The 13,603-nt window shown below is 44.5% G+C and overlaps 1 protein-coding gene across 1 annotated transcript in view; it reads right to left on the minus strand.

Annotated features, from left to right (window-relative positions):
• CLMN (calmin (calponin-like, transmembrane)) overlaps positions 1–638 on the minus strand; it is an 85,606-nt gene extending 84,968 nt beyond the window's left edge. Inside the window, exon 1 of the mRNA XM_014957419.1 lies at positions 621–638. Within this exon, the coding sequence (XP_014812905.1) occupies position 621 (1 nt within the window). The 5' untranslated portion in view covers positions 622–638. The remainder of the gene's footprint in view (positions 1–620) is intronic.
• Between the last annotated feature and the right edge of the window lie 12,965 nt (positions 639–13,603).

Raw genomic sequence — 13,603 nt, forward strand, 5'->3', positions numbered from 1 at the left:
GGGCGGGCGTGTGCGGGAGGGGGGGGGCGGCCCCTCTCCCCTCCGCCCCGCGGTCCTCCCCTCCCCCCCGCCTCCCTCCCGCCTCCCTCCGCCCGGCCGGGGGCGGCTGAACGGGCGGAACGGGGCGGAGTGGGGCGCGGGTCCGGCTGTGTCCCCCCGCGGCGGCCGGCAGATTTTCAACAGACCCCCTCCTCCTTTCCCCCTCTCACCGGGGGGACGGGACTCCCGCACCCCCTCCCTGGAGAGCGGGGCGGGCGGCAGCGCGACCTCCGCACCGGCCGCCCCCTCGGGCGCGGGAGGGTCGGAGCCCGGTGCTGCTCAGCCCCGATGGGCCCCGCCGCCCCTCGCCCCGTCCCGCTGCGGCGCTCGGAATAAATAACGTGGGTTTTGTGTTTTTTTTCCCTGCCGAGGCGATATGGGGGCTGCAAACAATACCGAGCTCTCGCCCGCTGTTTGCTGCGCCCGGCGGGGGGAGGAGAATTGTCCTCCCCTGGCACGGATGTCACCCATCCCCGGCAGAAATGGAAGGGGAATGTACGGACGGCAGAGGGGTTTTCCTGGTGAAGGTGAAATAAGCGCCACTATAAATTAAACCACTAACGAGCCGTTTGCATACTCACTCAGCCTGCTCTCGCCAGTCTATTTAGGCTGTCAGGTTTTCTTTGTGGCGAATTTTCACATGGAATATCTTCATCTACACCGTTTTTCATTGGAATTGGGCCGTAATTGTTATCAAGGGCTCTTCAGTATCACTAAGATCTGCGCTCTACAGGCTTGGTGAAGAGCATGAGCATTTCCTTTACATACAAGGCATTTCGTTACAATACACCACTGTTTGTACTCTTGTGCTTGTTTTCTTTTCAAACCATGAAGACTACATAATGTAAACAGAAAATTTTGACACAATCCAGTCGGACTCGTATAGCATCATTAGTTAGACTAGCAAAACACACAAGCCGAGATCTACAAAGTTAAATATAAACAAACTGGGATGTAGAGATTGTGGCTCTTTCAAGTTGGAAGTGTTTATGTGATCCCAAGTAAATGCTTACTCCACACAACCAGTTGTTTCACCCAGCTCAGGAATGCAGCACTCTTCCCACAGCCCGCTCCGCTGATTTCTCTATTACGGCTCAAAATCAGATGGAGATGGTGAGAAGACAAAGTCATCCATAAAGCATCTCATAGCTGAACTATTCGTCACCACTATGACATGGACCATACAGCTATCCCACAATCCAGTCTCAAAGAGTCTAGGACTTTATTAATATTATATATATATTATATTAATAAGGAGCTTTGTTGATGTTTACATGTCAAGGCTTAAAAGTTTTTCACAAATGTGGAGGAGATGGATGCCGTGCTGGAGAGTTTATAAGTCTGAATTCAAGAAGCAGAAGAAAGAGCGTGTGAAAAGGAAAAGGCATCTGAAATCAGCCAGATCTGTACAAATCACAATGCCAGGCTTTGACTTCTTTTTGCGCTGGGACAACCTGTTTTTTCCAGGAGGTGTCTGAGCGGATGGTACCACGTTTAGAGGTGGAGCTGGAAGCAGCCGGTGTGGCTGTGGGAAGAGCAGGTGAATGACTTCACAGAGTTGGTGAAATACTGTCTGGAAGGGGTGGCTGGAAGTCCCCCATCCTCGCTGCTGCTCGAAGCAGGACTACTGCCAACTCCGGTTGGGGACAGCTGGGGCTTTGTCTCCTCATGTGTGGGCACGCTCCAGGATCTGAGGTTTGGTGGGCTCTCTAGATCCCCTGTCCCAGTCTGCACTGGCTTGCCCCTGAGACCTCCTAGTGACTGCTTACCCTGGTCAGCTTGCCAGCTGGAGAAAGGGAGGTGGTACATGAAGCAGGTAAATGAACGAGGAGAAGTGGAACAGTCCTCAGCCTTCAGCAGCAGAAGGTGCACACCGAGGTGCAGCAGAAGGAGCAAAGGTCAGAGGAAGCAATCCGGTAACTCCTCGCTGCCGGCCCCACCTCACGTGTGATGTTACACCCGTGATTCATTGCTCTCCGCATATTTTTCTGGGGCTAATTGCTGCCTTTACCTGGCTCCCTGGCCCTGTGTGAGAGCTGCCCAGCTCCACGACCAGGGTGGCTGAGGGTGCAGCCCCGGCGCCTCTGACATCTCCAGACCTGCTGGGCAGCTGTGTTTGACCTCCACAGTCTGGGTCCCAGGGTCAGGCTGGGTTTAAGAGGTTGTAAATGATTAACACTGCGGGCACAGGGAAGTCAAAACTTCCACGCAGTGGGAGGAGAAAGGCACTTTCTTACCTGGGAAAGTGGCTGCTCTGTCCACCCCCATCCTCTGAAGGAGAACGGCTCGGCAAAATGGCACTGGGCAGTGTGGTCCAGCAGGCAGCACAGGCTGGCACTGCCCCCTCGTCCTGCACCGATGGGAGGAAAGAGCATCAACGTCACAGCCTGCCCTTCTCCTGCCGGTGAGTCAGCCAGGGCCTCAACCTTGGCCTGGGGTCCAGGTCCACCTGTCAGGTTTGGCCGCTCTGGTTTCTAGCCCAGGACATCAGTAGAAGCTGCATGGACCACGTCTTACGTGAATACGCTGGGCCATGAGGGACTGTGAATGAAAGCTCAGGTCCAGCCTCACTTAGCAGGTGTGCAGCTCTGCCCAGGGAGGCAGCAGCCGTGTCCCCTGCCTTTGTCCATCCGAGACTTTCAGAGAGCTCTTCAGCACCCTCCCCAAACCAACTTAGAAGCCCTCCTAGGTAGAACCTCCTCTGAGAAGGCTGTAAAAAAAAATTGCAACATATGCAGAACTAAGTGCTCCAAAATGAAAAGCAAAGCCTCTAAAATTGTAAGGACACTAAAAAATTGTGAGATCAAAAGGGGCATCCTTTATAAACATTCTTCTTTAAGTTTTTACATTCTTCCCTATATCTATGAATCAGCTCAAGAAGGAAGTATGAAATCTGAGATTCTCACATAAAGCCAGAACTCCAAACGTTATGTTACTTGTCATAAAATCTGTAAATGCTTGTGGGAAATTATATGTGAAAAGACTATATGCCTTCTAAGAAGTAACTGATTACATACAGTGAGGAGTAAAGAACTTCTCTTAAATGAAAAGCAATTGCAGATTTTATTATTAAAGTTCACTTGCCTTTTGATGTTTAAGGACAATTCCATAACTGAAAAAGCTGGTTACCTTTAATTAAGTCCCTTGGCTGAGACTTGTTACTGAGGGCAACACTGTAAACACTTGGCAGAGACTCTGAACTATAATAACAGGTTTATTAAAAAAAGATTTTGGTCACATATGAGAAGGCAGGGAGTCTAATAGGAAGTTCATGGGGAACTTAACCACTGTTCTACATCACCTTCATCTTTTTTCTTTTTACTGTATGCAGAATAAAGATGTTAGAAAGCTTTCTTTTACCATCCTTTGCATATCTTACCTGTGAGTTCTAATGAGTTGAATTCTCAGTTTGAGAAGAAAATTTATATTTTAAGATTGTCTGACAGTAGCAACAAACTCCTCAAATCCTACAGCTAGTTTTTGTGCCTGTCCAGATGGAGGGTGCCTTGTGGCTCTTGCTAAAATGGCAAGGGAAGGTGTCTGACACAAAGGAAGCTAGTTATGGAATTAAGGAAGATACTTATGCCATTGTAGCTAAATTACTTTGGCTTTATAAACAGAGTTCCCCATGTGAGCAATCATTCCAGGAATGGATTCTTTTTTGGCTTTGTTTAAACCAGTTCCAGACCAATGGTAACTAGAAAAAGATGTCGTCTATCTTGCAGTAAGTACCTTCATGTGTGTATTCACCCCAAACCTCACAGAAGTGTAAATTCTTATGCAGACATGTCCTAGCCACCCCTGGTGGCCACCCCTGGTGGCTGCTCTGGTCAAAGAGCTAGAAAAATGTCTCCACACTGATTCCAGCTAGACCTCCCTCTGCCCACGCTCCCAGAACATCCTTGTTGCACGCTGTAGCTCTGCCCACGACAAACAGCATTGCTGGAAAGGTGGTGGGCACTTGGGTCCTGCCCCTGCACTGCTGGCGTAGCCCTTGAGCCTTTGCACACTCTTCTGGCTCCTTAAAAAGGGGCTACAGAGAAGGTGAGGATCTCACCCAATTTTTAATCCGTTTAGTTTTTCTGAAGTCTTCCTGGAAGAGGATGGAAAGCAGAGGCTTTCTTACCCTACAGCTGAATGAGGAAAAGGGAGGAAAGTTCAAGTCTGTAACACAGGAAAGTAATCCAAATTCTTGTTTAACTCTCATATTTTACAGATACAGTACAACCTGACCTGAACGGTGACTCCATTTGTGGCCAATAATCATGCCACCGTACGTCTCATCAACACTTCATTTTCCCTGTTTAGCCCATATCTGAAATACCCAGGAGTGCCAACCATGAGAAAAGAGACATTAGCTGTGCCAGATGAATAGCTAAATGAAGATTTTGTTTCTATTACCCTGTCCGACAGCAGCCACCTCTTAGTCTGGCTCCTCTGCCCACACACATGTAAACCATGGGAGGGGTACCATGTAAAATAGACTTTCAAAGCAAAACAGAGGAAAAGTCAGGAGAAAAAAGGCAGTCTAATTGAAGCAACTAAACAGGAGACACTCAGGAAATGGTGCAAAAGGAATGAGAAAAATTGTAATAAGAGGATTAAGCAACTGGCGGTCGTGCAAAAAAATCAGTAAGATATAAACTGTAAGAGCTTTATGACTTTTTCTTTAAAGACAAGGGAGGGTGCACTAAAATATGTGTTCTGCTTCTCCAACCAAAGTTCAATAACAAGCAGTGAATTAATTGAGAATACAATCAACAAAATGAATACCAGCTCAGGAACAGGAGTACTAAGACCCAATAAACCAGTCCTCATCTTGGGGCCTTTCAGATGCTAGGAGAGAAAGAGGTGTGGTGACTGTTGGCCCTGCCTCAAGGTACCGCTGAGCATGTGGACAAACTCTGGATGTTGACTGGCTTCCCTTCTTCAACTGTGTTGTGTCTCCTCTTTCACTGATCCCCAGAAATCCACTACTTAGGCCACACTGATGAACCACGACAACTCTTGCCGTGTAATGGCAATAAGTAGACTATGGGACTTGCTAAAAGGTCTCTATGAGCTGAAGGTAAGTTTCACCTTACAGTCTCCAAAAAATGCCAGGAGTTCCAGTGGCTTCTGCCTTGGGTGGGTTCGGCTGAATTTGCTTTATTTGCTTGTTACCAAGGTAGAGTTCATACCAACAGCAGAAAAACACACTTTCCAGTGAGCTGTGGTATTTTCAAGACCTGGCCTTTTCGGGTGACGGTGTCACATCAGGGAAAGCTTCCATGTGCAAGAGCTGTGCAGGTCAGGTCCTTCTGATTTTTTACCGGGGCAGCTGGTGTGGTGGGAGCAGGATTGTGTGGGTCACTCCCAGTCCTTCCTCTGCTCTTTTTTCATTTTCTTAGGTGAGTGTGGTTTATTTTAAGGTGTGATTTATTGAGCACATGCGTGCTTTATTTGACAGAGGAAGTGGGAAAGGCCCTTCCCTGGCCTGCAGGCTGGTTTTCTTACATTTAGTTTGGTTTTCTGCTGCTCTTTCATGCAGTCTGAAAGTTGGAAGAAGAGGAGGGTAGTTATATAAAACTCATTTGAATATTATGTACTCGTGGTGCTAATTTGTTTCTGTTGCCATGGGCCTGTAATTCAAAATCTCCCCATTTACTAGGGGAAAACCCTTCCTCAATTCTGAGAAGACTTGACACATTAAAAACTCAGTCTAGTTTTTGGAAACTTGTTCATGATTTTTCCCTTTTTTCCCCTTCCTATTTTTCCTCCATTTCTCATGGATGCAGAATGCAGCTGGTCTCATCCATGTGACAGTACTCTCTAATTCTGCCCCTTTGAGCCCAATTGCTCTCAGTCATGTGTGACCAACTGAATTCAGGACTTTCAGGTTCCCTTCTGTTCCCTCCAGCACACTATGAAGATTTGGTGTCCCAGTAGATACTGAACAAAGTTTGCAATGTGTAGCAGTAAGGGAACCATGTTTCCAGGTATAGATGTTGTCTAGCACCCTACAGGCCGGGAAAGAGACCCATCAAGTAAGGCTTTTACCTTGAGAGCATCTGAGTGTCTGTTAGGAGTTTCCACCTCTTCCACAACCTGCTTTTGTAATGTGAGTTTCATTGTTTTGTCCTATCTGGTCCCAGTCTGAAGGTAGAGATGCCAGCCTGGTGCAAGCAGTGGCTTAACCAATGACCCGAGAAGCGGAGGAGCCCGTGCCATGTAGGGGCTTCCTTCATGTTAGGAAGGAGGGACAGCACGCAGTGTTTCGGTGTGGTGGGTATTTCTGTAGATGGTGATGGCTGCTGGTGAGATCCTGTAGAGCTAAGTAAGCTGGTGAAGCTATGCAAGAAGGAGCAATCCAGCCACAGCTGAACGTTGCTCTGGGCAGGCCATCTCTGCTGCATAATGTTCAGCTGCAGGTGACCCCAGCTGGACAGGTTACCTTCTTCTGCCTGAATCACCTTGATTAGAGAAACTTGGGGTGCTTTCACTGTATACACAGCAGATACAAGTCAAGGCCTCTGCAATAATATTCACTGGCAAAGACTATTTCTGGACAAAACGACAAATATTTAACACACTGTAAATTATAAATCAGCCATCTCCAACACCAACCAGAAGTGGATGCTTCAAGTAAAAAATGGAGATTGGATGGTCTGGATTTTACCCTGCGAATACTAGGACTGGAAGCAGGGCAGCAGATATTACACTGTTTAAGCACCGCAGTTGCAGATGCTGTATAAAAAATGATAACATTGCTGGCTTTTATATACAGCTTTCCATCTGCACATCTCAAATCTCTTGTATATTGCAATTTTCTGTAATTTCCTGGCTTAACCTGCCTGAAACAAAATCTACAAGCCTTGAAATAATATTTTGTGTTATGGAAAACAACCTGCATATTTTTGCAATAAAATGTTTGTGGAAGAATGAATTACGTGTGATCTATTCTCTGTACTTCATCATAATAACAACATGAATTAGTTTCTTAGAAGCAAGCAAGCAAGCAGGCTCCTTTTGATCTGCCTGACCTCTCTCACAGCACTGGAGATGTCAAATATTCTCCAAATGCCACATTCAGCTAAACCGCCTGTCAATGCAGCTCCTTTCGGGAGTACTTCAACCTTTCTCCTATTTGTTTGTTTCTATTTGAAGAAATGGTTTCAATTTTACATCCAATGTCAAGTCAGCTTGACGGGGAAAAAGATTTGAGAAGAGATTCCTTCCCTGACCGTCCCAAAAAACATTAGCCTTGCAAGTAACAGAAATCTGTGTGTCAAATGAGGGGCAGTTCCCCAGGGGCAGCTGATAAATAAGTTGATAATTTTTTGAGGTAAAATGTGGATGACTCCGATACACAACTTGCCAGGAGGAGGCTTTTTCAGTATGAGATGCACTAATGATTCCAAGCTCTTTCAGTGCAGGCATTTTCAAGCCTTACTTGTATTTCACTGAATATTTAATGTAACAGTTCTGCCAGAAGCCTCTGAAAATAGGGAGGAAAAAAACCCAGCAGTGATTTCTTAGCAGAAGGAGGCTGATGATTTTGAAGTTTTTCTTTACCCGGTTTCAAAGTATGACCTTGAGGAGCACTACCAGTGCCAGACATGGTATAGAAGCCATGGTCAGTGGTACTTCACCTGACCACAGTTAGCTGCAAGCATCAGGGTTTATCAACCCCGACCAATATGGCATTGAAGACTGATCACTTTAAAAATCATGGTAGAGAACACAGTGGAGCCTTTGCTTAAGCAAACTTTTATGTCCCTGCTTTGCTAGGATCCACAAGGCCCTTGTGTTGGGTTTGAGAGCAGCACCCCAGTAAGGATGTGTTTCTACTGGGAGGTGGCTGCATGCTTCCTATGACTGTGCATTTGGTAAAGGGAGATGGGAATGGATGTGAGTCAAGCTCTGGCTTTCAAACACATCCTTTAAACCGAAAAATCTGGAGAGAAAAAACCCCAGTGCTATTTACAGGATGGGGCGCACCAAAAAGAACTTCCTGTGCTCAGTTTGTAGGTATTAGTGTGTGCATGAGCAGAGAAATGCAGGCTGATGTGATAAATTGCCAATGGTTAAGCACTGTGATTTCATTAACGTTGCCTCTCCCCGTGTCCAGCCTCCCCCTGCATCACCCAGTCATGGCTGGATCACAGAGATGAGTGCTGAGGGGCTAGGAAATGGATGGATTTGTATGCATTTAGGCAGTTTTCCCTGGTTTAATAACTTCTTTGCAAAAATGAACAGCAGTTAAGGAGGAAGACAAGAGTATGAGGCATCATCATTTGGCAAATATTCTTTAGTTGGCTTTGATGGAAATGTTTGTACTTTGCTTGTGAGAAAGGCTCAGGGATACATCCAGTTATGTTACAACTCCCTTGACTTGAATTGGCAGATGATATCATATAGTACAAAATTCAACTGGTGCAATTTGAAAAGAAAGTTTGGGGATGGAAAACACTCTCTGATTTTCCCCTTGGAAGAACTAGTGAAAAAAAAATAAAGAAAAAAATGTATTGTGTGATGGGTTTGAACGGAAGTCCCAATAGCAGTAACTGTTTCCAAGACTGTAGAACTGCCAGTGTAAAAATCTGCCAAATCTCCTAGATTTGGTAAGATCAAGAAAGGCTGCCCAATTCCCAGAGTTTGAACTTTCAACGATTTGGTTTTTTATATATATCTATTTGTTTTATACAAGTCCCATCATCCCATTTAATTCAAACAAACTTCTATGGAAGCTCTTTGAGATTCCAGGATGCGGTGAATGTGTGACCACATGTCATTGTGCTGGAAAGTTCTGCCTTTTGTATTCAGTGATTTTACCTGCTTTTATACATCTTGTTGCATTTCGTTGCACAATTTGATTTAAAAAATATGTATCTGTCCAGGAGTTCTTTCTTACGAAGATTACTGAAATACCTTTGAAGTCTTTCTTGAAGAGGCAAAAGTGTTCAGGGCTCTTCACACATATGGTTAATTTTCCTCTTAAGAAGAAAACACCAGGCACCAAGGGGTTTTCAAATACACTGGGGACAAGAAAGACAAAAACCAATGACCAGAAGCTGAAGCCAAGACGAATCCAAATGAGGAGATTTTAATAGTGAGTCAGTCATCCAGAGAAATGAAGATTTGCCAACTCTTACTGTCTTCAGAAAGAGAGCATGCCTTTCTAAAAGATGTGCCATACTCAAACACAGTACAGTTTATTCAAAAGTGGGTTAATTGTGCTAAGTGTAATGGCAATATAAAAGCCAGATCAGAGGATCTGTCTAATGGTTCTTTGCCTTTAGTTTCGTGAAGTTTATCTTAAAAGGGTATTGTTTTTCTTTTCATTTTTCCAGCTCTTACACAGACTAGGTCAAAGAGTTTTAATTCCATTCCTTACAGGTTTCTACCTTGGAAAATGAAGCCATTGAGTAAAGCAAAAGCAGTAACAGCAACTGCGAAGTGATAACAGTTTGCAGTTAGTGCTCAGCCAGTGGGAACTAATTCACTCATTCACAAAGCTACAAAGCTGCCGTCAGACGGCATTTTTTTTTTTGTCACTATCAAACAGATTGCGATTAGATCCATTGACAAAGGTGAATGGTTTGATAGCCATAATTTAATCTTCTGCTATCAATTCAGCGAGACAGTCACTAAAACACATGGTCCATTTTTTGCAGGGTTATCCTGCATTTATAGACAAAACTATTGCCACAACGTTTGAAAGCCCATGTTGCTAGATATTTGTTTTAGCACCGTTCATGCCTGCGTATGTATGTAGCCTGTATGTCCCCTCTGCCACCAGTGTGTATACAATTATCTAAGTATGTACATATATACACACATATATATGTAATTAATGGAGTAAACAGAAGAGTGTTGTTGGTGGAATATGAACATACGAACACATCTGTTCTGTTGTTCAGGGGCATCTCTACCAGTCATACACATCTGTGCGCAAGAAGCCACCTTTTCTTTACTTAGGTATATTCTGAGACTTAAAACACAAGCAGTACACATCTACAGGAAGTTACCATCATCATTCACTGAATTCAGAGCATCTGAATTTGGAAAATCTGGACATTAGTTTGTCCTTGGCTCTGGCTTAGGGCACAGGATCATGTGCAAGGCACTGAACTTCTCTGAAATAATATTTTCTTATTTACAAGACTGGATGCTCCATTGGAACTCCATTGGTATTCCATGTGCTTATCCCCTCTGCCCTCACCAGGAATGGTTCAAAAGGTCCTAATCCAAGGCCATCCATGCAGGTAAATGGCGTAACCTCCCCAGATTATGGGATTGGTTGCAAACACAATACCAGGAATCATCACTGGTTTCTCTTCCTGCTTTTGCAAATGATACCTGCTTAAAAGTCCATTTTTCCAACAGGAAGATAATTTCTGGGGGGTAGAGTATGTTTTTGGCTTCAGTAGTAGTAGAAAAAAACCTAAGAAAACATGCTATAGTTGTATCCTAAAGGTGAAAGGGACAAAATGGTTGGGGGGGTGGGAGAAAAAGAAAGAAAAAAGTAAGCAGTGCTTACTGTTTTGAGAAATCTCATGATTTCTGAGTGGGTTTCAATGATCTTTGAGCAGCTAAAAGCGCAGGTATGCTCTGCCTTTCTGCGTGGCTGAAGAGATGATATATCAGTTTTAAATCAATTCTCAGCTGATAGGGAAAGGATTACAATCTGTTTAATAGCACCTTTACAGCAGACAAGTAGATATCATTTCTGAAGGAAAAATACTGGGTAGGCAGCTGATTTCCTGAAGGGGAAGGAGACAGGTCTGCAGGCATCACCTGTGTTCAGGAGCACCATGCTGTGTGTATGGATTGCAGCCCACAGCAGTGGCCTTCAGCACCCCACCACAGCCAGTGTCAGGTCTCACCTAATGCATTTGATGTTCTCCAAAAGCCCCAGCTTTATTCCCGCTCTGGTCCTCAACTTCTGACAGCTGGAGAGCTGGAGTAGCAGCACACAATGCACAATATAACCCCTCTCTCTCACTGTTTCTTCCCACAAACCATCCATTGAGCACTGGTCGGGAGCCACTAGCACCCAGTTCAAACACAATGCAAATTCTATGAGAACTCATTGTTTTTGTAAAGATCACATGCAATTTGTTGCCAAGCAGCCTACGCAAATATTTAAAGCCTGCCTCTTTCTCCACACCATTTTTAAAAAAACAAAACAAAAATAACAAGAGCTTTTATTTTGTGCCATAAAGCCTGAGAGGGAATTAACCTCTTCCTGCACAGGTCCCAGACATTGGGGTGATGGAATTATTGCCATCTGCATGTGTTTCACGAGGATGATGCTGGAGAGGACTTGGAGGCTGGCTATGTGTATATTGGCATGGTTTTAGATTGTCATACATTTTGTCAATGCCACGTGAGTCTTCCCAACTCCCTCCCTTCTTGAGAGGGAATCTTTTCTGGCTAATCCTGATGTAATTACCTAATTTCTAATGACCGCCTCCTCATCCCAAGACACCTCTGGGGTCCAGGCCCACCTAGGAAGAACAGCTACATCTGATCGTGTTTTTCTCCCTCCCTCGTTCATATCTAAGCACATGCTTAGCTGCTCTGCTGAGTTGTCAGACAGGAACAATGTCCCGTCTGTTAGCATGAGATAAGAATGCCAGCTCTAGCTTTCTGTGTAGAAACTTGGAAGCAGTCATATCTTAAAAAATACTTGTAATTATTTTTACTCCTACCAGACTTCAGTTTCACCAAATATGAGTTATCAGGCTAGGTTTTTCTGTCTGTGGAAACAGTCTCCGGGCACGGTGCTGTCTAGTCACCCAAGAATTGCCATCAGTATCACACATGATATTTTTTATGAAAAAGCACACACAGTATAAATATAAGCAATGGCTCGAATCCCAACTGCATTTTTCCATAGGAACAGGCTTCATACAGTGTGTACGTTTGTCTGTGCAACAGGAGTATTCAGAAGGAGTTGTTTCCCAGCCAAATGAAGGCTTGATGCCCTGGATCAGTGACCCCAGGGTCTGATTGCAAGGAGACATCTGTGATCTGTAAGGAGTGGGAGTTATGAAGGTAATGAGGATGGCCCTAAGAACTACTTCAGAAGTTCACCATTCATTTTCCATACACACCTCTACTATAAGAGAAAGACTGTTTTCAGGACATTTTCTGATCACTTCTCTCTCACGCTTGATTTCTTGGGTTCAGGTATTATTCTGCTTTTTTGAAACCAAAGTCTCATGCTCAGAGCAAAATCACATCAAAACACTGTGAGTTCCCTGAGGTTGTAATTTGTGTGATACTTCTCATATAGGTTTTAAATCAGTTCCTCCAAATTGATTTCAGAACTGCCTGGAACCATGCTGCAAATACTGCATAGGATGGCCTGACCTATTTTTTCCCAGGCCAATTTTAAAACTGGTTGGAAAGTATCCCCATTTTAGCAATGACCTTGTTATTTATAATCAGGTCTTGAGCCTATAATATCTATTAATTATAATAATTTTCCTCAAAATGTCATTTTTCTCCATGTTCATAAGGAAGTCATATCTTGCAATTTGCATAACTGAGGGAGAACTGAAAGATCTTTTTGTGGCTTCTGGTTCTATAAAAATGCAAATACCCACGGCAAAGGTGCCATGATGGGGTTATCATGGTGGTAACATTACCTTTGTGCATAACTATTTCCTGGATGAAGACATTAGTGTGTAAAAGCATAAACAGTTTTGGAGATATATCTCACTTTTAACTATATTTACTGGCTGTGATTTCCTGTATTTCCTGCAGTGAGACTCATCAAGAAGTTTTTATTTTGTTTCCACTTTGCTTCACCTGTGGTTCTCATGCATTGCCAATGAGATCTGCAATTCACCCAAATGAAAAGGATCACTTAAATTCACAAGCAGCAACTGAAAGTAACCAATAAACACAATTTAAAGAAAACATACATGTCAGCTCTTCTTCACTATGAAGAAATGGGAGCACAGAATTGGTCAGATGGGGTCAGGCAGGAGGGGCATCTTCTCTGGTGTCCTCTCTAGGAACTGGCTGCCACTGGGAGAATCAAAAGGCACAAGAAGAGGAGGACTCTTCTTTCCCACTGCACATCCACCGTCCTCCACGTTCCAAACACACAGGAGAGGCCTCCACAGGGATCTGTGCTGTTCGCAGGGATCACAATGCAAGGCTCATTTCAGCCAGGAGAGTGAAGTGTCTCACTGTAAAGGTCTCACCTGACCTTAAAACTTGGAGGTTCGTAAGAAATTGCCTTTACTACAGTTGGATGATGATCACAAGATGGTTTTCATAGAATCATAGAATTGTCTAGGCTGCAAGGGACCTCCAAAGGTCATCTAGTCCGACCCCCCCGCAGTCAGCAGGGACACCCCCAACTAGACCAGGTTGCCCAGGGCCTCGTTGAGCCTCACCTTGAATATCTCCAGGGATGGAGCCTCAACCACCTCCCTGGACAACCTGTTCCAGTGCTCCACCACCCTCACAGTAAAGTTTTCTATATGTCTCCCAAGTAATAGGAAATGGCCTCCTAAAGTTGTGCTGGGGAGCTTTAGGATGGCTATGAGGAAAAATTTCTTCA

This window comes from Calidris pugnax, unplaced genomic scaffold (assembly GCF_001431845.1).
Source record: "Calidris pugnax isolate Ruff unplaced genomic scaffold, ASM143184v1 scaffold211, whole genome shotgun sequence".
Lineage (NCBI taxonomy): Eukaryota > Metazoa > Chordata > Aves > Charadriiformes > Scolopacidae > Calidris > Calidris pugnax.